Below are 22579 nucleotides of genomic sequence, written 5' to 3' on the forward strand. Positions count from 1 at the left end.
CTCCCGGCTCCCTCGCGCCCTTCCCGGTTTGGGGACACGGTTGTCACCGCTGCGGCGGCTCCGTCCGTCGGGTTTTATTCTGTACATTAAGTTAAGGGGGGGCGGGGGGGTGACGCGGGGGACGGGGATTTGGGGACTCAGGTGTCCCCCGAGGTGGCCGAGGGCTTCAGGGCGAGGCGTAAGGCCGGTCCCGGCTCGGCCAGTGCCACCGCCACCGCCGCTGCCACCAGCAGCTTCTTGGCCTCCGTCACGGCCGTGGGGGCTGGCATCAGCTGGGGGGGGACAGAATTAGGGGCGGGGGGGGGGACATGAGGGGCACTGCGGGGTCCCCCGGCGTCCCCCGGCCTTACCTTGTCCACGCGGTGGCAGCGGATGAGCCCCTGCGAGTTGAGGAAGAAGGTGGAGAAGGCGTCGTAGGACCTGGGGGGGGGACAGAGGGGACGTGGGGACGTTGGGGACAGGGGGCTGGCATCCCATCCTGGGGGGACAGGGACATGGGGATGGGGGGACATGGGGGACAGGGGGCTGGCATCCCACCCCGGGGAGGGACGGGGATGTGGGGACAGGGGGGACACGGGGACATGGGGCTGGCATCCCACCCCGGGGAGGGACAGGGACGCAGGGTGACAGGGCCATTGGGTCACGGTGACAGAGGGGACATGGGACTGTTGGGCTGCGGGGGTGACAGGGACACGGGGTGACCCAACCGCCCGGGCCACGGTGCTGCAGCAGGTACCGGGGAGGGGGGAGGAGAAGGAACCCGGGGGGTGGCAGGGGGTGCCGGGGGGTGGCAGGGGTGCTGACCGCAGGAGGTGGCGCTTGTCGCGGCGGTAGAAGCGCAGCAGGCAGAGGTGCAGGGGCAGCCCCGTCAGGCGCCAGCGCGCCCGGATGCTCCAGTCCTCGGGGTGCCGGGTCAGCGCCAGCACCTCCAGCCGCAGGCTGGCGAAGTAACCCCAGGCCACCGCGCGGCACAGGGCCACCGCCACCTGGTACATCGGCCGGCCGCTGCCGGGGAGGGGGGAGAGAGAGAGAGAGAGAGAGACGGGGCAAGGGGACGTCGTCACATCACCCGTGTCCCCGGACGTCACCGCGGGGGGGGGCTGTGTGTGGGGGGTGTCACTCACCGCGTGTGGAGGTGCAGGAGGTGGTTGATGAACTCGACGTCGGGGGAGTAGAGGCCGTAATCGGGGATTTTGAGGAAGAAATTGGGGAGCTGGAGGGCAAAAAAAAAGGGGGGGGGGGGGTGAGCCACGGCATGGGGACACAGAGCCCTGTGATGTCACCCTGATGTCACCCCCACGTCACCTCGTGCTGCAGCTTCTGGTGCATGACGGCCAAGTGCTCCTCCATGCTGGGTGGGGGGCGCCGGGGGGGCCCGGCGGGGGCCAGGAAGGGGGACGGGGGGCGCAGGAGGAGGAGGGCGGCGGCGGGGCTGTCGCAGACGGCGATGTCATCTTCCCGATGACCGTCTACCGTGGTGATGTCACCTTCCATCCCCTCCGGCGGGGACAAGGCTCGAGCGCGGGGGCTGCCGGGGAGCCGGGACTGGGGGCACCGTGGCGGGGCCGGGGAGGGCAGGAGGGGTAACGCCGAAACGTGGCCCCGGGTGGGCTCCAGGTCCTGTGGGAGGGTGGGAATGTCCTGGGGGGAGGGGGGGGGGCACGTGGGGAACCCCCCACGGGGGATTTGGGGGGGGGGTGATCGGCCCCGGGGGGGGGGTGATCGGCCCCGGGGGGGGGGTGGCTCTGCCCCACGGGGCACCCACTGCGACCCCCGGGTCGGAGCTGCCCCACGCAGGGGACCCGCGGCCACCCACGGCCCCGCCCACAAAGCGCGGGCCCCGCCCCCCCAAGCGGGATCTCGGCCTGTGCGATTTGCATAGCCACGCCCACTCGGAGCAGACGGCCCCGCCCCACCGTGTCTACACCGCGATGTCTATTTGCATAGCCACGCCCACAAGGAGCAGACGGCCCCGCCCCGTGTCTACACCGCGATGCTTATTTGCATAGCCACGCCCACTCGACGCCACTGACACCGCCCCCTCGCTTCTCCTCCGCGGCGCCTATCTGCATAGCCACGCCCCCTCCCCCAAGCGCGCCCGCCCTCTACCTGCGCAACCACGCGCCCTCCTCCGCCACGCCCCTATATTTGCATAGCACCGCCCCCCTCCCCTCAGCCGGACCCCGCCCCCTCTCCGCGACCCTCACCTGCGGCCGCGCTCGGTAACGGCGGCGCGGCGGGTCCGGGCCGGTCCCAGCGGCCTCGGCCGGGGGCCAGGCGCGGAGGGGGGTGGCGGGACGGAGGCGGGAGGCGGCGGCAGCGGCGGCCCGGCCGTGCCGGTACATGACGAACCCCCCCGCTTCCCCTCGGCCGCGCCTCGCCTCAAGCCGGCGAGCCCACTGCGCCTGCGCGCCCGCCGCCGGCTTGCGGTGACTCCGCCCACGCCGCGCCCCAGCGCGCAGGCGCGGTAGGCTGTGGAGGCGCAATGAGCATGCGCGGGAACAAGGTACGAACCGCGGGGCGGACGGCAGCGCGCCGGGGAAGGTGACCGGGCGGATGCGCATGCGCGGTGGCCGGAGAACAGCGCGCCTGCGCAGCGCGGGAGGCCGACGGGAGGCGCATGCGCGGCCCCTTCCCGCCAAAGCGGCCGGGTCCATTCATTCTACTTCGCGCGGGGCGCAGCATGGAGGGGCGGAGCTAGCTCGCCGACAGCCAATAGGAGGTGAGCCCTCCAGCTGGGGAGGCGTGGTGTAAGCTGGAGGGCGTGGCTAAGACACGCAAACAGGCGTGGCTTGACGGAGGGGCGGGACCGAGCGTGCGGGATGGGCGTGGCTTCGCCAGGCCACGCCCCCCCCCGCCAGGACAGCAGCAGCAGACCCAAAGCTGAGAGTCACCGTTTTTATTGAAATGTACCCAAAAAGGGGAGGGGAAGGGGAAGGCCACCTGGGGGGGGGGGGATGAGGCAGGGACACGCACCCACGGGGGTTGGGCGGGGGGGGGGGGGATGAGCACCTATGGGGGCTGTGGGGCAGGGATGGGCACCCGTGGGTGCTGTGGGGCAGGAGTGGGACCCCCCCCAGTGGGGCTGTCAGGCAGGGATGGGCACCCACAGGGGCTGTGGGGTGGGGACAGGCACCCACAGGGCAGAGACGGGCTCCCACAGGGGTTATGGGGTGAGGACGGGCACCCACGGGTGCTGTGGGGTGGGGACGGGCACACGTGGATGCTGTGGGGCAGGAGGGGGACCCCCCCAGTGGGGCTGTGGGGCAGGGACGGGCTCCCACAGGGGTTATGGGGTGAGGACGGGCACCCATGGGTGCTGTGGGGCAGGAGTGGGACCCCCCAGTGAGGCTGTGGGGCAGGGATGGGCACCCATGGGGTGAGGACGGGCGCCCACAGGGGCTGAGGGGTGGGGACAGGCACCCATAGGGGCTATGGGGCAGGAAGTGGCACCCACTGGGAGCTACGGGGCAGGAAGGGGGCACCCGTGGGGCAGGACCAGGCACCCCACGTCCCCGTACCCCCAAAACCAGGCGCCGAACCCCCCACGGCCCCGCCGCGGGGAGAGCTGCCGTGGGGCTCAGCGGCCGACGCGCCCGAGGGAGCTGCGGGGAGGGAGCCAAGTGAAAAATTGAGGCGAAAACCAGCAAAATTGGGGAACACCCCCCGCCCCCCCCCAAACCACACCCGGCCCCACCTGGCGCGGCGGTGCTGGGGGGCGTCTGTCCGGCCGTCCGGCTGTCCGTCCGGCGTGTCCCGGCGCGGCAGGAACGGCCGCAGGCTGCCACGAACCGGCGAGCCCCCCGCCCGGCCCGAGGTCAAGTTGAAGGGCCAAGGAGGCTCCGCCTCTTCCCGTAGGACTGTAGATGATTGGGTGAGGGGGAGGCAAGGCCCGCCTTCCCCCCCCCCCAAAGGGGCGAAGCCCAGGGAGGCGCCGTGCCTCAGTTTCCCCCCCTCCCCTCGGTACGGGGCTTACAGTCGCGCTCCGACAGCGAGTAGGGCTTGATCTCCTCCTCGGGGCGCTTGGGGGGCGGGCGGCGGGGGGGGGCTGCAGGGGGGGCAGCGTTATGAGGGCTTGGGGGGGTCACCCTGCGCCCCTCGCACCCCCCTGTGACCCCCCCAACTCCTCTGAGACCCCCCCTCCCCAAACTCACCCGGTCGGTTGGAGAAGAAACCCTCAAAGATGACGAAGTTGTTCACCTGGGGGGGGGCAGGGGAGGAAAGCTGGGGGTGAGGAGCTGCTCTGCCTGTCCGTCCCCCCCCAATATTTGGGGTGATTTGCGCCCTGCAGGGCACTGCCCATGGCTGTACCCCAACCTGGGGAAGCCCAAAGACCCTTTATCCCCCCGCCAGGAACAAGAATAGCAATAAACACCCTGGGTGGGGCCACCCCAAGAGGGTGAGGGGCACCCCGTAAAGGCGGGGGGGCACCCTAGGGTTGTTTGTGTGTGTCCCCCCCACCTTCACACCTGCGGGATGGCGTCGGTGAGGCCGTAGTGTTTGCGGAGAAAAGCCAGGAGCTTCTCGGAGGGTCGGTCGATGGCCAAACGCCAGGGATCCACCCTCTCGCTCTGCGTGGGGGAGACACAGGTAAAATGGGGGGGTCTCCAGTGTCCCTTGGGGTGTCATCCCCTCCCCGATTTATGTCCCCCCCCCCCCCCCGGTCACCTGCAGCATGTGCTGGAACAGCTCCCGCCCGTAACCGTGTCGCTGCAACGACTCGTGGATATAAAAATCCAGAACGCAAAGCGGCTCTGCTTCGTTATGGGCACCATTACGGTCCTGGGGGGACGACGACGACACACAAGATAGCCGTCGGGGGGGGCTAGGTGTCTGGGCACCCCCCCCAGCCCCCCAAAAACTCACCAGGAGGAAGAGCTTCTTGTAGCCCACCTTGAGGAAGCCGACGATGGCGCCTTTGGGGGTCCTGCGGGAGGAGGAGAAGGGATCTGGGGGGTGCCTGGGGTGGGGGGAGGCTGGGGGGGGTTTGGGGAGGGGACACGACACACGCGCTCACCCCCGGCCGTCGGCGTCGCGGAGGATGTAGAGGACGTGGCGGTTGGCCTCCATGCGTGCGGCGCTGGTGACGGGGGCCGGGAGACCCTGAGCCTGCGCGGGAAGAGCCGTTACCTCACCGTTACCTCACCACTACCCCCTGTTACCTCACTGTTACCCCCCCCCAGTCCCCCCTACCTTGGCCGAGGCCTTGCCCAGCTCATCGATGACCGTCCTCAGCTGCTGCTCCAGGTCCCCCCTGTGCCGTGGGGACACGGAGAGGGGACATTGTCACCCCAAGCACCCACCCCCCCCCCCCAAAAAAGGGCCCCGAGGGTCAGGGTGTGTGTGAGGTGCCATTACCCATCATGCCCTGGGGCGAGGTCCATGGGTCCCCCTGTTTCCCAGCATGCACCGGGGCACACACCCCCTCCATTAACCACTATGGCCCGGGCAATTGGGGCCTCCAGCTTCCCAGCATGCCCCGCGCCCACCCTTGTTTCCCAACATGCACCGGGCTGACCCGGGTACAGGCCCCGGTACCGGTGGGTAGGCCCGCGGCGACCAGCGGGCCGTAGGTGTTGGTCCACCACGCAGAAGCGGTCGCCCAGCACCGGTGTTAGATCGAAAGGGAATTCCATGACCGTTAATGCCGGGCCCGGCCCCGCCGCCGCCTCCTCCGCCCGCCGGGCCCGGCCCGGCCCCGCCGCCGCCGCCACCACCAGGCCCGGCCGGCGCTAACCCTGCCCCGTAGCAACCGCTTAACCAATCGCCGCCTCCTCTTCTCCCGCCCTTAGCAACCTAGCCCCGCCCCTTCGCAACAACCGTCCGCCCATAGCAACTAACCTCCCGGTCCGCCGCAAAGCACGACGGGATACACTCCCCCACCACCGCAAAGGCACGCTGGGATACATCCCCCCCAACACACACCCCATAAAGGCCGCCATTTTGGGGGCGCGGCGGCCATTTTGTGGCCACCCCACCACCATCATGGCCGCAGCGTGCCTCAGTTTCCCCTCCCTTTCCCCTGTCGCGTGTGGAAGAAGAAAAACGCCAAATTCGGGGCCGTAAACGCTTTTTATTCCCCCTTGTTCTCCACACAGGGGGTTGGAGGGGTGTCGGGGGGAGTTCCCGTCACCGCTGGGGCTGCTTCCTCCTTCAGGTAATCCTTGTAGAGGCGGCGGATGCGGGCGACGGCGGCGGCGGGAGGAGGCTGCCACTCGTACCAGGGGTACCAATGGCGGCCGGGGGCCAGGGCGGGCGCTGGCGGGGTTTTCCCGACGGCCGGGTGTCGGTTGGAGAAGTCGTCTCGGGGGGTGGGTACGTAGGGGACCCGCAGCCACAGGAGACCTGGGCGGCGGGGAGGAGAAGGAGGGTGAAGCGGGTGGGGGGCACCCATGGGTGCCGCTCCCCACGTCACGCCCGCCCGCGGGGCTCACCGTGGTCCTGCGCCTGCGCGATGGCCGAGGCCAGGAGCTTGTGCTGCTTCATACAGACCCCTAGAGGGGGGGGAAACACAAGGTCAGGGGCTGTGGGGGCAACCGTGGGTGTCCCCCCCCCCACTCCCTCAGCACCCATGGGTGTCCCCTCACCTGTGTGCGTGGGGTGCAAGATGACGCCTGAGTGGGGGCAGATGAACTGGTCCAGGAGCTTCACATTCTGCAGGGAGGAAGAGGAACGGGGGGGAGGAAGAGGAAGAGGAAGTGGGGAGGAGGAGGAAGAGGAGGAGGAGGAGGAGGAGGAAGGAGTAGGAAGGAGGAGGGGACCCCCCCAAACCTCCCTCGAACTTACCCGAAAATCCACGTGGAGGTTGCGGTCGCGGCAGATGGGGCAGGGGTTTCCCACCGGCTTCCCCTTGCGCTGGGGGGGGGGGAACACGGTGAGGGGGTGCCCACCCCCCCCCATTTCCCCCCACCCCCCCAGTCCCTCCCAGTCCCCCCCAGTTCTCACCAAACAGGCCTTGCGGGTGCGCTGGGGCGGAACGGCGCCTTTGTGGTTGCGGCGGTAGCCCAGCCAGACGGGTTTGTCGCCGTAGGTGATGCGATACTCTGCGGCGGGAGGGGGGAGGGGGTGGGTTTTTGGGGGAGGGGTTGGGGACCCCCCCAGCCCCCCCTAAATCCCCCCTCCCCCCTACCTTCGCTCTCCAGGTACTCCCAGGGCCGCTCCTGGTAGGGGGACGGGGGGGCGGGGGGGTCCTTGGGTGCTGCCTGGGTGCTGCAGAGCCGGGGGGTGTCCTGGGGGGAGGTGTGACGTCACTGTGTGACGCCGCCATGATCATGGTGGGGACATCACAGGGTGCTGCCCCTACCCCCCCACTTCCTGCAGAACACCCCACCCGAGGGGCGGTGACATCACACCGCGCCCTTCTGCGAGTAAGGGAGTGCCACGGGGAAGGCAACAGTGACGTCAGTGCTATGACGTCATCTAGCGTTTAATCACGCCGACCCCCTCCAATCCCTGTGCTCCTCCCCCATCCGAGGCCCGGCTCTCCCGCCTTGACGCCCCCGGCAAAGAATCGCCGCCCCGTGACGTCACCCGCCCCGTGACTTTCACCGCCGCACGTGGCAACGCGTTAGGGCGAAGCCCGATCCGCTCCCCCTCCTCTTCTCCTCGGTACCCCGGAGCCCCCCGTCCCCGGTTCCCCCCCGCCTCACCCAGGCCCACAGCGGCCGCCCCGGGCCCCGCAGGCCGCCGGCCGCCGCCCGCAGCAGCACCGTTGCCCTGGTCAGCGCCATCTTGTCTCCGCTCCGCGCAAGCGCAGACCCCGCCCTGCAGAGGATCAGGGGCGGGGCGCCGCCATCTTGCCGTACGGCCCCCTTCCCCTCGCTTTCCGCAACCGCGCATGCGCAGTTATGGCCGCTTGAATAAAAACTGCGCCACACGGCCCGGGGACAATAGCGGGCGGTGGCCGCGCGTGCGCAGAGCGGCGGCGGCGCAGGCGCGATGAGAGGCAAGGGCACGCGGCCCCCGGTGAAGGGCGGAGGGAGGGGGCAGTGCGGCAGGTTCCGCGCAGGCGTAGTAGAGCGGCTCAGTGACGTTTACCCGGGAGGGGCCGTTGGAAGCAGTGCCGAGCGCGCGGCGGAGGGGCGGGGCGAGCCGTGTGGGCGGGGCCGACTATAAAAGGCTCCGCCCGCGCTGACCGTCGCCATTCTGAGGGCTGGGTGAGGTGAGTAGAGAGCTCTGGCGGGCCCGGTGGGGCGGCGGTTGGCGGAGGGAGGGGCTCCCTTTTTATTTTTTTTTTTTTTTTGGGCACTGGGGGGCCCTTTTGTTGGGCCAGAGCCCCTTTGCCTTCAGAAAATGGTGTCCCCCCCCTTTTCTAGTCCCGCCGGGGGGGGACGGGGCCCTCAGCCCTGTCCTTTCTCCTCAGAGCTGAGGAGAAAACTCCCCTCCCCCCTCACTCCAAGGGCGACTTCCTTCGGTTTTTTTACTCCTTCCCCCTTTCCCCCCTTTAAAAATTTAAAACTCTCACCGGGGATAACGACTGCTAATCATTTCGTGTCTTTCTTCTTTGCTTCTAATTTTTTTTCATTATTTTTTATTTATTGTGCCCACCCCCCACCCTTTTTTTTATTATTTTTTTTTTTATTTTTCCTTTCCCCGCTCCAGGTTTGGTTGCTCTTGAGAGACGCCGTCGCCTTTACCACGAGAAAAAAAAACAAAAAAACAAAACAAAACAAACAATACAATACAAAAACAAACAAAACAAACAATACAAATACAAAAAAAATAGGGGGAAGAAATAAAAAACAACCTTTTCTTCCCCCTTTTCCGCTCCCATCCCGGTGCTGTGGAAGAGCCGCCATCGCAGCCTCCGTCCTTTGGACCGTCCTTGGGAAGCCGTTTCAAACTCGAAGGAAACTGCCACTTAAAAAAACATATTCTCCCTCTTCTTTCCCTCCAAAACAGCAAACTGCCAAAAAAATCCTTTTTTTTTTTCAAAACCCAAAAAGCAACTTTTTTTTTTTTTAAAAGGAATTTTTTTTCCAGCCTTTCGCTCGACAAAACCACTCCCTTAGGGGAAAAAAAACCCTGAAAAAACCCTTCCCTACCCCTAAAAAAAAACCCCTCATCAAGCTGAAAAAAAAAAAAGTTGCTCTTTTTTTTTTTTAAAGCCATGACCAAAAGCAAAGCAATTCTTTTTTTGCTCTAACACCACCAATGCCAAAATCCAACCCTTGAAGCGCTGTCGGCGAGAAAAATAATTGGATAGTAAGTTGAATTTTCAACCAGCTGAATTCCCCTTTCCCCCCCCAAAAAAAGAAAACCCCCCAAAAAACCCCCAAAAACTTATTTGTACCAAAGAGAGAAAAATAATGGGAGGAAGAACCCCAACTGTGTGCTTGAGGAGGACGTAGGCTTTGCAAAAAGGTGGTTAAACCTTCAAATTTGGGGGTATTTTGGTCAAAAAGAAAAATGCGGGAGCCGGTGGCGGAGGGTTCATGAGCTCCCACGTAAAAACCAAAAAAGAAAAAAGGGAGGGGGGAAGAGAAAAACATGAAAAATACCCAAAATCGCTTGGTTTTTGTGGGGGAGACGGAAATTGGGGGGGGGACCCGAGCGAGCAATCTGTACATAAAGATTGCGGGGCGGCTGTTAAACTCCTCGAATCCGGGTTAATTTTGTAAATTCTATGTTAAACTGATTTATTTTATATATATTTTTTTTTATTTTTTAGGTGCCATTTTAGGATTGTTTTGCGCAGAGAAATGCTGGGGGGGGAAGGTTGGCGGGGTGGTTAAGGGGGGGGGTGCAATCTAGCAATAAAGATTGCTAGGCTGGTTTAGCTTTACCCAAAACCTGCTTTTTTTCAAGCAAAAAAAAAAACTACTAGGGTTGGCTTTAAAAAAATAACTCCCCTTAAAAAAAATAAACCCGGGGAGTTTTGGGGCCAAGATGGCGCGGCCGCCTGCCCGCTCTTTGTCTTTTTCGGTTCTTTTTTTTTTTTTTTTTTTGCTCATTTTCCTCTTTTTCCCCCTTATTTTTTATTGTTTTTTTTATTACTGTAGCTCTTTATTTCGTTACAGGTTGGGGGAGGCTCTGTAACCCCTTTGAATTTCAGGGGGGGTGCGTGTTTGTGTGTGTGGGGTGTCCCCCCAAATCCTTAATCCACGCGGATTTAATCGTTCTATTTTAATTGGCGGAGGTGTCGCGCGGTGGCGGGGCGGCCGGGGGGGGCGAAAAAATCGTTATATTTATATTTGTGTGTGTGTGTCCCCCTCTTAACCCCCCCACCCTTCAACTCCCCCCCCAATTTGATTTTCTTTCTTTTATATCTATATATTTTTGGGGGGGGGGGGGTGGTGTTTTAAAATGGCGCCTGGGCCTCGCCGCCGGCCGCGGCTGATGCAACCGGCTCCCGGCAAACCCCTCCCACCGCGCCGCCGGCCGGGGGCCCCCCCCCCATGTTTCCCCCCCCCTCTTCTTTACCCCCCCCACCCCCCCCAAAATCCCGCTCTAACCGTACCCCCCCTCCGGCTTTCGTCCGCAGGATCCCGGTGCCGTACAGAGTAGGACCCTGCGGGCCGCTGCTTCTTTTGTAGGTTGTGCCAAAATTCCCCTTTTTTTTCCTTAAAAAACAGGGCCTTTTTTTTATTTCCCTCCCCCCTCTTCCTTTGTCCCTTCCCCTCCTTTTTTTTTGGGGACCCCCCCCCCCCCCCGTGGGTTTGGGTGGCGGTTTTGGGGGGCGTGTGGCGGTTTTGTGTGGGAACAACCTCCTCAACCAACTAATAACCTTTAATTTATCGTGACAGGGAGATGCTACCACTGGGCTTCACCCCCCCAAAAAAAACCCAAACCCCAAAATAATCTAATTTTTTGGGGGGGGGGGGCGCACCCCATATTTCCTTCATTTATTTTTTTCCCAATTTTCAATGAATTTGCCCCGTTTTTGGCAGCGTGGAGGTACTGTGCAGGCTTAGGAAGCGAAGGGAACTTGGTTTTACTTCAGCAAAAGGGAGGGGAACAACCGCCACCCGCCGGGTAAGCAAAAAAACCTTTCTGGTCTTAATTACATTTCACAACCTTCATTTTTATCTATTTTTTAATTACAAAAAAACCCCCCAAATCCCCCTTTTTTTCTCCCTTTACCATCCGTCTCCCGGTGCATGCGGATGCTGCGCTGGGTCGGGAGTTGTTTTTTTCCTCCTTCCCTTTTCCCTGTTCTGGCCAAACACTCGACACCTAAATCTAAAGGATTTTGGTTAAAACCAATATTATTTGAACAAAACTCTGAGGTTTTTTTTAATAAAATGATGGATTTTTAATTAATTTCTCCACAAATTAAGCCCGGCAGGTGGAGGGGGAGAGCCCTCCCCAGTGGTAGCATTTCCCCTTGGAACCCCCCCCTTTCACCGCGGTTTCGGGGTCCTCGTGACCCCCCCCTTGCCAAAACTGGGGGTTCTGTCCTCAAAAAAAAAAAGCTGATTTTGGGGGAAGAAAGCAAAAGCGGCGTAAAAACGTTTGTGGGGGGTGTCGGGCCTTCATCGGCCTCATAGCTGGGTGCTGGCAGGGCCGGACCAGGCCGGGGTGGCCCCCCCTTAATTTGGGAGGGTGGGATTTGCCCCCCACCCCCCTTAAGAGGTGATTTACCCCTGGGGGGGGCTTGGTGCTTTTTGGGGTCCCCCTGTACCCCTTCCTCCCCCGGTGGTATTTAGGCCAATACGCGGGGGTGCTGGGGGCTGGCGGTTGGTGTTTGCTTCTGTGTGATGCCCCCAAATTGTGGGGGGAACCCCCAAATTCTTTGAGAAGGGGGCACAGACACCCCCCCCCCCCGAGCCAGGACAGGGCTGTGGCCCCCCCATCACCCTCGGGACACCCCCGTGTCCTCCCCAAACCATGAGCCACCAGGCCAGGAAGGGGAGGGTCAAAGGTCATGAAGGACTTTTGTGCTTAAATCCCTCAGTTTTGGGTTAAAATATATTGCCCCCCCCTTAATTGTGGTTTTTTTTTGGGGGGGGGGGGATATTTTGAGGGGGTTGTGCTGGAATTAACTTGCTCTTGTGTCTTTTCAGAGGGGCGGCTCGTGCCTGGCTCGCCAAAACCTCCCCCCCCAAAAAAATACCCCCCCAAGAAGGGAGGGGGAGGGGGCTCCGCCGCCTGTATCCTTTAATTAACCTGGGGCTGGGCGGGGGGGACTTAACGAAGTCCCGGCTCGTTAAGACTTTGCCATGAAAAGAAAATGGGGCCCGGGTGCTGCCCCCCCCCCCCCCGGTATTTTAGGGTGTTTTTCAGCCCCTCCTGCCCCAAATTGGCGGCCCAGCTCCTCACAGCCGCCGCCTTTCCGCCTTCGTTAGCAAAGCTGGGCTGTAATTAAGCCGGAGAAGCTAATTAGTGGTGATTAAGAAGCTGGTTTGACGTCAGGAGGATGAAATCCCCCCTTGGCGGGTCACGCTGGATCAGGGTCAGGGACCTGATGGGCTCTGGGTCATTAGCAGGGTGCTGGCCTTAATTAGTAACCTGTTAATGAATAGCCAGCACTAATTTGTTAGTGGATTTAATTATGCCCTGCTTTGGGTGGGGTGGAGGTGTGCGTGTGACACCCCCAAATCTTGCGCCGTCACTGCTGTCCCCCTCTCCCTTGTGCCGCCGTCCTTCCGTTCGTCACTTTGGTCTCTGCACCTTCGTTAAGCGCCGACTTGTTAATTAACCTTTGGGATAAAAATGTGTGTGTGGGGGGTGCTGTTCCCCCCTCCCCGACCCTCACCCTGCTCCTGGGGGGACCCCAACCCGCTGTCCCTATCCCCTGGGGTGACAGCGCCAATTAAAAACACAAGCGAGGGCCACTCTGTCACTGCGATGTCACCTTGGCAGGGGGGTGATGTCACCTCTGACCCCCCCCCCCGCACCGTGATGGCCCTGTTTTGGGGGTGATTTCTCCCTTTTTGGGGGCGAAGAATATTTCCAGGGATGGATTTCTCATCGTCACCCTCTCAAAGAGGATAAAATTTGGGGGGTGGCGGGTGGGGGGACAGGGCCTGGGGGGACACACAGGGTCTGGGGGGGGTCACACACAGGGTTGTCACCGCTGTCCTAACCCCCCCTCTCCTCTTCCTCCTCCCCCCCCAGGGCTTTTCTGCCATGGGCTCGGGCCCCATCGACCCCAAGGAGCTCCTCAAGGGCTTGGACTGCTTCCTGGGCCGCGATGGCGAGGTCAAGAGCACTGAGGGCATCACCAAAATCTTCAAGTGAGTCCCCAAACCCCCTCCCCGTGTCCCCTCCCGGCGTCAGCACCTCGAGGAGGGTCCTGACGCCTCGTTTCTCGTTAACCAGCTTAATGAAGGAGTCGCAGAAGATGGTGAGTCGCTGCATCTACCTGAACATCCTGCTGCAGACGCGGGCGCAGGACATCCTGGCTAAGTAAGAGCAGCGAGGGGGGCTGGGGGGTTGCAGGAGTTTGGGGTGTGGGGGAGTCACCCCCTCTTGGCTGGATCCTGACGATTTTTCCCTCTTTCCTCCCCCCCACCCCAGATTTATCCGGATCGGGGGTTACAAGCTCCTCAACACCTGGCTCACCAGTTCCAAAGCCTCCAACAACGTCCCGTTCCTGCAGCAGATCCTCCTCACCCTGCAGCACCTGCCCCTCACTGTTGATCACCTCAAACAGGTCGGGGTGGCTTCCGGGGGTGCCAGGACTTCTGTCTGGGGAGGGAGGAGAGATTTTGGGTCCCTTCCAGTGGCTTTTGTCTCCCTTGAGGAGCTTTTGCGTCCCCTTGTTTGGTTTTTGTCCCTCCAGGATGGTTTTTGGGTCCCCCTGGGTGGCTTTTGTGTCCCTTGAGCGGCTTTTGGGTCCCCCCAGGGTGGCTTTTATCCCCTTCAGATGATTTTTGGGTCCCCCTGGGTAGCTTTTGTCTTCTGGGGGTGGATTTTATCCCTCCCCGGGGTGGCTTTTGTGCCCCCCATATGGTTTTTGTCCCCTCCGGGGTAGTTTTATGTCCCCTCGTTTGGCTTTTGTGTCCCCTTTGGGTGGTTTTTGTGTCCCCCAGGTTGTTTTTTGTCCCCTCCCCCGGGTAATTTCACGTCCCCCGTCCTGCTGCCACTCACCCCCGTCTCCATCTCTTCCAGAACAACACAGCCAAGCTGGTGAAGCAGCTCAGCAAATCAAGCGATGATGAAGGTGAGCACTCCCCAGACTGCCCAAGTCCCCCCTCAGCCCCCCCAAACCCCCCCTCAGCCCCCTAAATCCCCCCTTTAACCCCTTCTCACCCACAGAGCTGCGCCGCCTCGCCTCCATCCTCGTCAGCGACTGGATGGGTGTCATCCGCTCCCAGAGCAGCGCCCAGCCGACCGGTGAGCCCCCCCCCCCCCCGCGCCCCCTCTTCTCCTCCCCCCCCCCTCAATCCAACACCAACTCACCCTCTTCTCTTTTCTTCCCCCAGAACGGGATAAAAAGAAGCGGAAAGAAGAAAACAAAACCAAAACGCCCGTCCAAGAGAAACCCCAAGAAGCCAAAACCGAGGCTAAAACCGAGGAGGTGGCGGAGAAGAAGCGGGAGAAACCCAAATCCCTGCGGACCACCGCTCCCAGCCACGCCAAATTCCGTTCCACCGGTAATTCTCCCTCCGTCCCACCGGGCACTGACAGATTTTTGGGGCCGTTTTGAGGTTTTGGGGGGAATTTGAGGGGCTGTGGTCACTGCAAGGGGATGCACTAATGATGTCCCCCCGAACCAGGGCTGGAAACGGAGACGCCTTCGTTAGCGCCCGTGAAGAAAATGAACTCGTCTTCGACTGCCGATAAATACAACCTGAAACCAATGCCCATAAAGAGGCAAAAGTGAGTCTGGGGGTGCTTTTGGGGGTGCTCGGGGCTGTTTTTGGGGGTTCAGGGTTGTTTTGGGGTCCTTCCTGGCGCCTGACCTGCTTTTCCCCTTGTTTCCCGCAGCATTTCCTCCCTTCCCGGTGACGTTCCTCCTGCCGAGAAGAAATACAAACCGCTGAACACGGCGCCCAACGCCACCAAGGAGATCAAAGTCAAGATCATCCCGCCTCAACGTGAGCTGGGGGACGGGGACACTTTGGGGGCTTTTTTGGGGACATTTTGGGGGATTTTGGGTGACACCTCCTCTCTTTCTCTCAGCTATGGAAGGCCTCGGCTTCCTCGATGCCCTCAACTCCGCTCCCATCCCTGGAATTAAGATTAAGAAGAAGAAAAAGGTTTTGTCCCCTACGGCGACCAAGGTGAGGAGGAGCCTCCCTGGATTATTGGGGTCTCTTCCCTGGATTATCGGGGTCCCCTCCTCGCCTAGAGACCCCCCCAGTAACAACTACCCTCTCCTCTGTCCCCTAGCCCAGTCCCTTTGAGGGAAAACCAGCTCCCGAAACCAGTTCCGCCAAACCTTCCTCCCCGGAGCCCACCGCGGCGTCGGAGCCGATGGAGACGGATCGACCCGGTACGCCGGTACCGGCCGTGGAAGTGCCGGAACCGATGGAGACGTGTAAGTTTGGGGGTGACAGGAAGGAAAAAATCGGGGTGTAGGGGGGGTTAAATGGGTGCTGAGCCCCTCGCCGGTTCTTCCCGCAGGCTCGTCGGAGACGAGCGGTGACGCCAAAGCCACCGAAAACCAGTCGGAAAGCGGCCAGCTCACCAAAAAAGGTCGAAAAAAGAAAACGGTGAGTTGGCCGGAGGAGAGCAAACTCCGCGAATACTTCTACTTCGAATTGGACGAGACCGAACGAGGTGAGTCCCGTCCCTTCCCCGTGTGCGTGTGTGTCCCCCCCCCCCGCGGTGTCCCCAAGCTTTTGGGGTGACGCCGTTGTCCCCTCCCGGTAGTCAATGTCAACAAGATCAAGGATTTTGAGGAAGCGGCCAAGCGGGAGATGCTGAAGGATCGACACGCCTTCGAGACGGCCCGGCGCCTCAGCCACGACGCCATGGAGGAGAAAGTGCCCTGGATTTATCCCAAACTCCTCGATCTCCCCGCTCCCCTCGTCGTCCCGGGCAGCGGAAGCCGGGAACGTTTTACTCAGGCCGAGAGGGAGAAAGGGATCTTGCAGGAAATCTTTTTGTCCAAGGAGAGGTGAGTAGATCCCTTGGGACCTGCTGTCAGTCCAGGGAAAAGCCCGCTCCCCACAAGGGATCTCTTCTTGCGAGAGGGTGGCAGATCGATCCCTCCCCCACTTTTGAGGGACTTGGGAAGTGGAATTGCTCCAGGGGATCCCTTGGATCAGCGCTGGGGGGATCCCTAGCACCCTGCTCTCCCCGGGATCAGTGCGGTTGATCCTTCCTGCTGTGAGGATCCACAGAGGTGTCCCAGATGGGGATGGCGGGCGGCTGTGGGCGGGCAATGGAGCCGGGATCTTCCCGGATCCCTGAGGGGAGCCCAGATCTGCTGGATCCGCTTGGTGGGGTCAGGGGATTCTTGGGGATCAGGCGGGTGCAGCCTCGGAGATCCTTGTGCTGGGAGCTGTGGGCTCAGATCCCTGGGATCCCTTGGGATCTGGAGCTGGGTGTCCCCAGCGTCTCTGTGGATCTCACTGGTGGGATAGGGATCCAGTGGCTGGGCAGAGACTGCTGGAGGCTGATCCCTTGGGATCCTGTGAGTCGAGAGCCTGGTGGGAAGTTACCAGAGCCTGGATCCACTGGGATCCCTGGGGATCTGATGGCTGGGGCCTGAGTCTTCCAGGATCCCTGAGGATCTAGAACCTGGGGGGGGGGGGGCAGATCCCCAGGGATCCCAAGTCCGGTGGGGGGGGAGCAGATTGCTGGGGCCCCAGTCTCCTGGGATCCCTGCGGCTCTGGTGTCCAGAGGAGCCTTTGGGATCCTGTAGGATCCCTGCAGACCCAAAGCCCTGGGGTTTGCCCAGGATTTGAGGGTGGGGGGGGGGGGGTGTTGGGGGTCCAGATCCCCCGGGGAGGCGGACGGCAGCACTGGATCCTGGGGATCCCCTGACCTCCCGCCCCCCTCACAGCGTTCCTGACAGCCCTCACGAACCCGATCCGGAATCCTACGAACCGCTGCCGCCCAAACTCATCCCGCTGGACGAGGTAAGCGCCGACGCCGTGCCGCGCCGTGCCGCCATAGCCCCCCCCCGCTTCCCCCCCCCAATATAGCGCAGCCCCCCCTCTGCCCCCCTCGCCCCTCACCCCCTATCTCTGCCCTCCCCAGGATTGCTCCGCCGAGGAGGTCGCTTATCCCGAAGGATTGGAAGCCGGCGCCGCCTCGCCCTCCCCGGATCCCGGCGGTGCCGGTGCCAAACTGCCCCCGGTGCTGGCCAACCTGATGGGGAGCGTGGGGGCCGGTAAAACCCCCCAGGGACCCGCGCCCGCCGCCCCCATCAACATGCAGGAGATCCTCACCTCCATCATGGTAACCACCCCTTCCTCCTCCTCCTCCTCCTCCTCCTCCCCAGCACAGACCCCCCCCAACGGGCTGACACAAAGGGGGGGGCGGCGGCGGCGCAGGGGGGCAGGGAAAAGGGGGTCGCCCCGGTTTCTTGTCCCCCCGTTATTTACTCTGCACGTGTGCGTGTCCCCCCAGGGCGGGCCCAGCACCCACAAGGCCGAGGAGCTGATGAAACAGCCGGATTATTCGGATAAAATCAAACATCTGTTGGGGAACCTGCAGGCTCAGCCGCCCGGACCCAGCGGAGGTGAGCGGGGCCACGGGGGGCTGCTGGGGCCTGGGCTGTGCTCCGGGGCTTGGGGGGGACGCTGGGGGACACGGTGCCGTGCCCTGATGGCGACGGGGGGGTGCTCTCGGCTTGGGGACGCGCCGGGGACCCTGTCCCCTGCCCCTTGCGGGGCTGCCCTGGGCTTGGGGACACCATCAGGGGACACCGCAGCGATGCAGGGGGGTCCTTGGCTCGGGGACACGAGCAGGACGTTGTTGGGGACGCGCTTGAGGACACTGCGCAGCGTCCTGAGAGGGACGTAGGGGTGTCCTTGGCTTGGGGACGCGCTGGGGACGCTGTGCAGCGCCCCGGCAGGGACGTAGGGAGGGCTTTGGCTTGGGGACACGATCAGGGCGTTGTTGGGGACACCATTCCCTGCCCCACGGGGCTGCCCTGGGCGGGGACACGTTTGGGGACACTGTGCAGCACCCCGGCAGGGCCGTGGGGGTGTCCTTGGCTTGGGGACACGCTTGGGGACACTGTCCCCTGCCCCGGTGTGCCCTGGGGGTCCCCTGGGTTTGGGGACACGCTCTGGGCTGTGACCTGTGGTGACATTGGGGGGGTGGGGGTGTCCCCTCATCCTGGGGACGTGGGGTGACACTGGGGTCCTCTGGGCATCGCCATGGACCTGACCCCACCCTGGGGGGGGCACGGTGGCACTTGGGGGGTCCCTGTGGTGGGGGACATGTGTGGGGCACCGCCAGCCACGTGTCCCCTCAGCTTGGGGACATACAAGCGCTGCTGGGGACCTGTGTGTCCCCCCCCCCCCGGGGTGACTCGGGGGTCCCCAGGGTTTGGGACATGCTGGGGGGGACACGACATTGGGGTCCCCTCTCTGGTGGGAGGTGACGTGGAGGGGGAGCTGTGTCCCCTCAGCCTGGGGGGGTATGGGGGTCCCCTTAAACTGGGGACACTTGGGGACCCTGTGACCCCCTTGAGGGTGACATGGGGGGGGTATGGGGGTCCCCCAATTTGGGGACAAGCTCTGGGTGCCCCTGGGGACCCCGGGTCTCCCTCTGGGATGACGCAGGGAGGGGCCCCCCTTAATTTGGGACACCCCCCCTGTCCCTGTGACCTGGGGACATCCCGGCCCCTGTTTGGGGGGACACGCCGACTCCGGGGGGGGGGGGCTCTGGGGGGCCGGGCCCCCACTTTGGCCCTAACCCCCCCGTTTTCTCCCCACAGTGCCCCACGGCTTGCTGGGCCCCGGCCCCATGGCCAACGGCTTCCCGCCCGGCCCCAAGGCCATGCAGCACTTCCCGCCGGGGGGGCCCATGCCCGGTAAGTGACACCGGGGACACGGGGGGGGGCACACATGGGCACGGGGGGGGTCACCCTGCCCCCCCTCACCCCCTTTTCTCTCTCTCTGCCCCCACAGGACCCCACGGAGGAGGCGGGGGGGGACCCGGCCTCCCCCCAGGCCCGGGGATCCCCGGCGGCCCCCGACTTTTGGGGCCGCCCCCCCCGCAACGCGGCGGCGGCGGCGGCGATTTTTGGGAAGCGCCGGAAGGGGGGGGCGCGCTCCGAGGCGGCCCCCACGGCGGCGGCGGCGGCGGCGGCATGCGCGGGGGGGGCCCCTTTCACCGCCCCCGCGGCCGTAGCGGCGCCGAACCCCCGTACCGATGCCGCGGCGGCGGCGGAGGCGGCGGCGGAGGGGGGGGTCGCAACGGGGGCCCCCCAAATAGCGGCGGCGGCGCACGGGGGGGGCCCCCCGGTAGCCACGGCGATCACGGCAGAGGCCACCCCGGCGAACACCCCCGGGGCCACGGCGGAGGCCACGGAGGAGGTAAATGCGGGGGCGGGGGAGGGCCCCCCCCGGCGCCTCCCTCGCGTGGGGGGGGGGGCGGCGGCTGCGGGGCGTGGCTCTGGGGCGGGGCTGGCCCTGCCTGGGAGGGGCCCGTGGGAGCCCCCTCCCCGCCCCCGCCTCCCCCCCCCCCGCCCTTCTTACCCCGCTGGCGGGGGGGGGAGCCGCCCCCCCACCCCCTCCAGCCCCTCGAGCCCCCCGGGCCTTGGGGGCGGGGCCCCGACTGGCGCCGCCCCCCCATGGGGCTCTAGGGCGGGGCTCCGAGGACACGGCCCCGCCCCCGCGGCGGCCGCAGGGCATGCTGGGAGTGCAGGGACACCCCCCTCCTCCCCCCCCCCACGGCCGCAGGGCAGCTATGGGGCAGCGAGTTAGGACCGGGTCTAGGAGGGGCAGCGAGGCATGCTGGGAGTTAGGACCGGGTCTAGGAGGGGCAGCAAAGGCATGCTGGGAGTTAGGACCGGGTCTAGGAGGGGCAGCGAGGCATGCTGGGAGTTAGGACCGGGTCTAGGAGGGGCAGCAAAGGCATGCTGGGAGTTAGGACCGGGTCTAGGAGGGGCAGCGAGGCATGCTGGGAGTTAGGACCGGGTCTAGGAGGGGCTCTGAGGCATGCTGGGAGTTAGGACCGGGTCTAGGAGGGGCAGCAAAGGCATGCTGGGAGTTAGGACCGGCTCTAGGAGGGGCAGCGAGGCATGCTGGGAGTTAGGACCGGCTCTAGGAGGGGCAGCAAAGGCATGCTGGGAGTTAGGACCGGGTCTAGGAGGGGCTCTGAGGCATGCTGGGAGTTAGGACCGGGTCTAGGAGGGGCAGCAAAGGCATGCTGGGAGTTAGGACCGGGTCTAGGAGGGGCAGCGAGGCATGCTGGGAGTTAGGACCGGGTCTAGGAGGGGCAGCAAAGGCATGCTGGGAGTTAGGACTGGCTCTAGGAGGGGCAGCGAGGCATGCTGGGAGTTAGGACCGGCTCTAGGAGGGGCAGCAAAGGCATGCTGGGAGTTAGGACCGGGTCTAGGAGGGGCTCTGAGGCATGCTGGGAGTTAGGACCGGGTCTAGGAGGGGCAGCAAAGGCATGCTGGGAGTTAGGACCGGGTCTAGGAGGGGCAGCAAGGCATGCCGGGAGTTAGGACTGGGTCTAGGAGGGGCAGCAAGGCATGCCGGGAGTTAGGACCGGGTCTAGGAGGGGCTCTGAGGCATGCTGGGAGTTAGGACTGGGTCTAGGAGGGGCTCTAGGACAGGCAGCAGGCTATGCTGGGAGTTAGAACCAGCCCTGTGATGTGCACTAAGGCATGCTGGGAGCTAAAACCAGCTCTGGGAGGAGGAGCAAGGAATGCTAGGAGTTTAAACCAGGCCTAGGATGGGCAGCAGGGCATGCTGGGAGTTAAAACTTGCTCCAGGGCAGCCAGGAGGGCATGCTGGCACTTAAAACCAGCTCTAGGAGGGGCGGTGTGGCTCTAGGATGGGTGGCAGAGTATGCTGCGAGTTAGAACCAGCTCTAAGCAGGGGCAGCAGGGCATGCTGGGAGTTAAAACCCACCCTGTGATGGGCACTGAGGCATGCTGGGAGCTAAAACTGGCTCTAGCAGGGGCAGTGAGGCACACTGGGAGTTAAAATCAGCTTTAAGTGGGAGTGAGGCATGCTGGGAGTTAAAACCAGCTCTAGGACAAGGCAGCAAAGCATGCTGGGAGTTAGGACCAGCTCAAGGAGGGGCAGCAAGGCATGCTGGGAGTTAAAGCCAGCCCTGTGATGGGCACTGAGGCATGCTGGGAGTTAGAACCAGCTCTAGGAGGAGGAGCAAGGCATGCTGGGAGTTAAAGCCGGCTCTAGAATGGGCACTGAGGCACACTGGGAGTTAGACCCGGCTCTAAGATGACACTGAGGCACACTGGGAGTTAAGCCAGCGCTAGGCGGGGCAGCAGGACGTGCTGGGAGCTGCCCCAGGGTGACGGGGCCGGGCCCGGGGCCCTCTGCCCCACGGCCGCCCCAGCTCCCGCCCAGCCATGGGGCTGCCCCACGGCCGCGCCCAGGGACCAGCCCCGCTCCTAAGGCCGAGCTCGGGTGCAGTGGGGGTCGGTGACTGCCCCACGGCCGCGTGGAGGGACCAGCCCAGCCTGTGGGGCCGAGCGAGGCGCCGTGGGGCTCACATCGCTCCCCCCAAGCCATAGGGCGGGCTCGGGGCGCCGTGGGGCTCACCCCACAGATCCAGCAGCCGGTGTTAGGACAGAGACCGCGCTGCGTCTCCCCTCGCCCCCCATTTCCCTATCCCCCCCCTCCCCCATCAAACCACCACCTCCTTCTCCCAGAGCTGCCGCCGTGGGGCCGCCGTGGGGCCGCCGTGGGGCCGGGGCGCCGGCGCCTGACGCGCCTTCCCCCCCCCCTTTTCTCTCACGCAGACATGTCGAGCCGCGCCGTCTGTCGCCACTTCATGCTGAAGGGCAGCTGCAGGTACGAGAACAACTGTGCCTTCTACCACCCCGGCGTCAACGGGCCGCCCCTGCCGTAGCGCCCGCCGCCGCCCTTCCTCCCGCGCCGCCGCCGCCTCCTCCTCCTCCTCCTCCTCCTCCTGCCCTTCCTCCCCTCTCCTCCTCCTCCTCTCAGACTCGCGCTGCAGCCGCCACTCATATGGCTTCTGTGAGGCCTCCGTGATGCCCCCGGCGCTGAATCCAACCCCCCCCCCCTTCCAGGGCGTAAAAATCCACCTATGGGGCAGAGATCCCCCCCCGAGGGGTGGAAATACCCCTCTATAGGGTGAGATACCCCTCTATAGGGTGCAAATACCTGCCTGTGGGGCAGAAATACTCCTCTATAGGGTGAAATCCCCCTCTATAGGGTGTAAATACCCACCTATGGGGCAGAAATCCCCCTCTGTAGGGTGTAAATACCCACCTATGGGGCAGAAATCCCCCTCTATAGGGTGTAAATACCCACCTATGGGGCAGAAATTCCCCTCTGTAGGGTGTAAATCCCCCCCTCGGGGCAGAAATCCCCCCCCAGGCTGTAAATCCCCCTCCCCAGGGGGGGCTGGACCCCCCAATGGGTGACAGCACCCACCCCCCCGGGCGTTACCCCCCCCCCCCCCCCCCCAGGCACCACCAGCCCCTCCCAGGGGTAAATACCCCTCCCCCCGGGCATTAATATCCCCCTCCTGGGTGTAAATACCCCGGGAGGTGTAAATCCCCCT

The 22579-nt window shown here is 63.7% G+C and overlaps 4 protein-coding genes across 13 annotated transcripts; 1 reads left to right on the forward strand and 3 right to left on the reverse strand.

The window, feature by feature from the left end:
- Positions 1-50: 50 nt before the first annotated feature.
- C32H6orf136 (chromosome 32 C6orf136 homolog) lies at positions 51-2513 on the reverse strand. 2 transcript variants are annotated; one of them, XM_054807571.1, is made up of 6 exons: positions 2208-2513; positions 1306-1641; positions 1125-1213; positions 805-1005; positions 351-420; positions 51-272 (listed from the first exon to the last, which is right to left on the reverse strand). In XM_054807571.1, exons 1-6 carry the CDS (start codon positions 2343-2345, stop codon positions 138-140), a joined length of 969 nt encoding a protein of 322 aa, XP_054663546.1. In that variant the 5' UTR covers positions 2346-2513; the 3' UTR covers positions 51-137. The 2 variants fall into 2 exon arrangements, with proteins under 2 accessions (XP_054663546.1, XP_054663547.1); XM_054807572.1 differs by having other exon boundaries at positions 1306-1620; positions 2208-2504.
- A 371-nt stretch (positions 2514-2884) lies between these two features.
- Positions 2885-5725, reverse strand: ATAT1 (alpha tubulin acetyltransferase 1). 3 transcript variants are annotated; one of them, XM_054807599.1, is made up of 10 exons: positions 5539-5725; positions 5194-5254; positions 5018-5109; positions 4867-4927; positions 4669-4782; positions 4470-4571; positions 4155-4200; positions 3977-4048; positions 3698-3860; positions 2885-3605 (listed from the first exon to the last, which is right to left on the reverse strand). In XM_054807599.1, exons 1-10 carry the CDS (start codon positions 5634-5636, stop codon positions 3581-3583), a joined length of 834 nt encoding a protein of 277 aa, XP_054663574.1. In that variant the 5' UTR covers positions 5637-5725; the 3' UTR covers positions 2885-3580. The 3 variants fall into 3 exon arrangements, with proteins under 3 accessions (XP_054663574.1, XP_054663576.1, XP_054663575.1); XM_054807601.1 differs by having other exon boundaries at positions 2891-3605; positions 4669-4710; XM_054807600.1 differs by lacking the exon at positions 5539-5725 and adding an exon at positions 5359-5504 and having other exon boundaries at positions 2891-3605.
- A 311-nt stretch (positions 5726-6036) lies between these two features.
- On the reverse strand, positions 6037-7788 carry MRPS18B (mitochondrial ribosomal protein S18B). Its single transcript, XM_054807608.1, has 7 exons — positions 7650-7788; positions 7130-7229; positions 6946-7043; positions 6787-6855; positions 6588-6654; positions 6435-6494; positions 6037-6345 (listed from the first exon to the last, which is right to left on the reverse strand). Exons 1-7 carry the CDS (start codon positions 7728-7730, stop codon positions 6074-6076), a joined length of 747 nt encoding a protein of 248 aa, XP_054663583.1. The 5' UTR covers positions 7731-7788; the 3' UTR covers positions 6037-6073.
- Positions 7789-8225: 437 nt separating this feature from the next.
- PPP1R10 (protein phosphatase 1 regulatory subunit 10) lies at positions 8226-22426 on the forward strand. 7 transcript variants are annotated; one of them, XM_054807454.1, is made up of 21 exons: positions 8575-9204; positions 10484-10531; positions 10890-10974; positions 13060-13178; positions 13264-13350; positions 13462-13597; positions 14056-14107; positions 14203-14280; positions 14370-14540; positions 14664-14766; positions 14875-14984; positions 15070-15170; positions 15280-15427; positions 15514-15669; positions 15763-16009; positions 16902-16977; positions 17099-17299; positions 17471-17582; positions 18789-18884; positions 18982-19389; positions 21792-22425. In XM_054807454.1, exons 4-21 carry the CDS (start codon positions 13072-13074, stop codon positions 21899-21901), a joined length of 2499 nt encoding a protein of 832 aa, XP_054663429.1. In that variant the 5' UTR covers positions 8575-9204; positions 10484-10531; positions 10890-10974; positions 13060-13071; the 3' UTR covers positions 21902-22425. The 7 variants fall into 7 exon arrangements, with proteins under 7 accessions (XP_054663428.1, XP_054663432.1, XP_054663429.1 ...); XM_054807455.1 differs by lacking the exon at positions 10890-10974 and having other exon boundaries at positions 10484-10535; XM_054807452.1 differs by lacking the exon at positions 10890-10974.
- Positions 22427-22579: the final 153 nt, after the last annotated feature.

This window comes from Grus americana, chromosome 32 (assembly GCF_028858705.1).
Source record: "Grus americana isolate bGruAme1 chromosome 32, bGruAme1.mat, whole genome shotgun sequence".
Lineage (NCBI taxonomy): Eukaryota > Metazoa > Chordata > Aves > Gruiformes > Gruidae > Grus > Grus americana.

What these genes read in the sequence shown, in the direction of transcription:
- C32H6orf136 (XM_054807571.1), bottom strand. Translation starts at nt 2,345, where the DNA reads ATGTACCGGCACGGCCGGGCCGCCGCTGCCGCCGCCTCCCGCCTCCGT. An exon ending in GTTACCGAGCGCGGCCGCAG is followed by an intron (nt 1,642 to 2,207) that starts GTGAGGGTCGCG and finishes CCCTCCCCCCAG; the next exon opens with GACATTCCCACCCTCCCACA. An exon ending in CTCCTGCACCTCCACACGCG is followed by an intron (nt 1,006 to 1,124) that starts GTGAGTGACACC and finishes CCTCCCCGGCAG; the next exon opens with CGGCCGGCCGATGTACCAGG.
- ATAT1 (XM_054807599.1), bottom strand. Translation starts at nt 5,636, where the DNA reads ATGGAATTCCCTTTCGATCTAACACCGGTGCTGGGCGACCGCTTCTGC. An exon ending in ACAAGAAGCTCTTCCTCCTG is followed by an intron (nt 4,783 to 4,866) that starts GTGAGTTTTTGG and finishes TCGTCCCCCCAG; the next exon opens with GACCGTAATGGTGCCCATAA. An exon ending in CCCCAGCACCGCCGCGCCAG is followed by an intron (nt 3,606 to 3,697) that starts GTGGGGCCGGGT and finishes CCCTCCCCGCAG; the next exon opens with CTCCCTCGGGCGCGTCGGCC.
- MRPS18B (XM_054807608.1), bottom strand. Translation starts at nt 7,730, where the DNA reads ATGGCGCTGACCAGGGCAACGGTGCTGCTGCGGGCGGCGGCCGGCGGC. An exon ending in GGAGTACCTGGAGAGCGAAG is followed by an intron (nt 7,044 to 7,129) that starts GTAGGGGGGAGG and finishes CTCCCGCCGCAG; the next exon opens with AGTATCGCATCACCTACGGC. An exon ending in ACCTCCACGTGGATTTTCGG is followed by an intron (nt 6,655 to 6,786) that starts GTAAGTTCGAGG and finishes TCCTCCCTGCAG; the next exon opens with AATGTGAAGCTCCTGGACCA.
- PPP1R10 (XM_054807453.1), top strand. Translation starts at nt 13,072, where the DNA reads ATGGGCTCGGGCCCCATCGACCCCAAGGAGCTCCTCAAGGGCTTGGAC. An exon ending in ATTGGACGAGACCGAACGAG is followed by an intron (nt 15,670 to 15,762) that starts GTGAGTCCCGTC and finishes CCCTCCCGGTAG; the next exon opens with TCAATGTCAACAAGATCAAG. An exon ending in CGGCGGAGGCCACGGAGGAG is followed by an intron (nt 19,390 to 21,791) that starts GTAAATGCGGGG and finishes TCTCTCACGCAG; the next exon opens with ACATGTCGAGCCGCGCCGTC.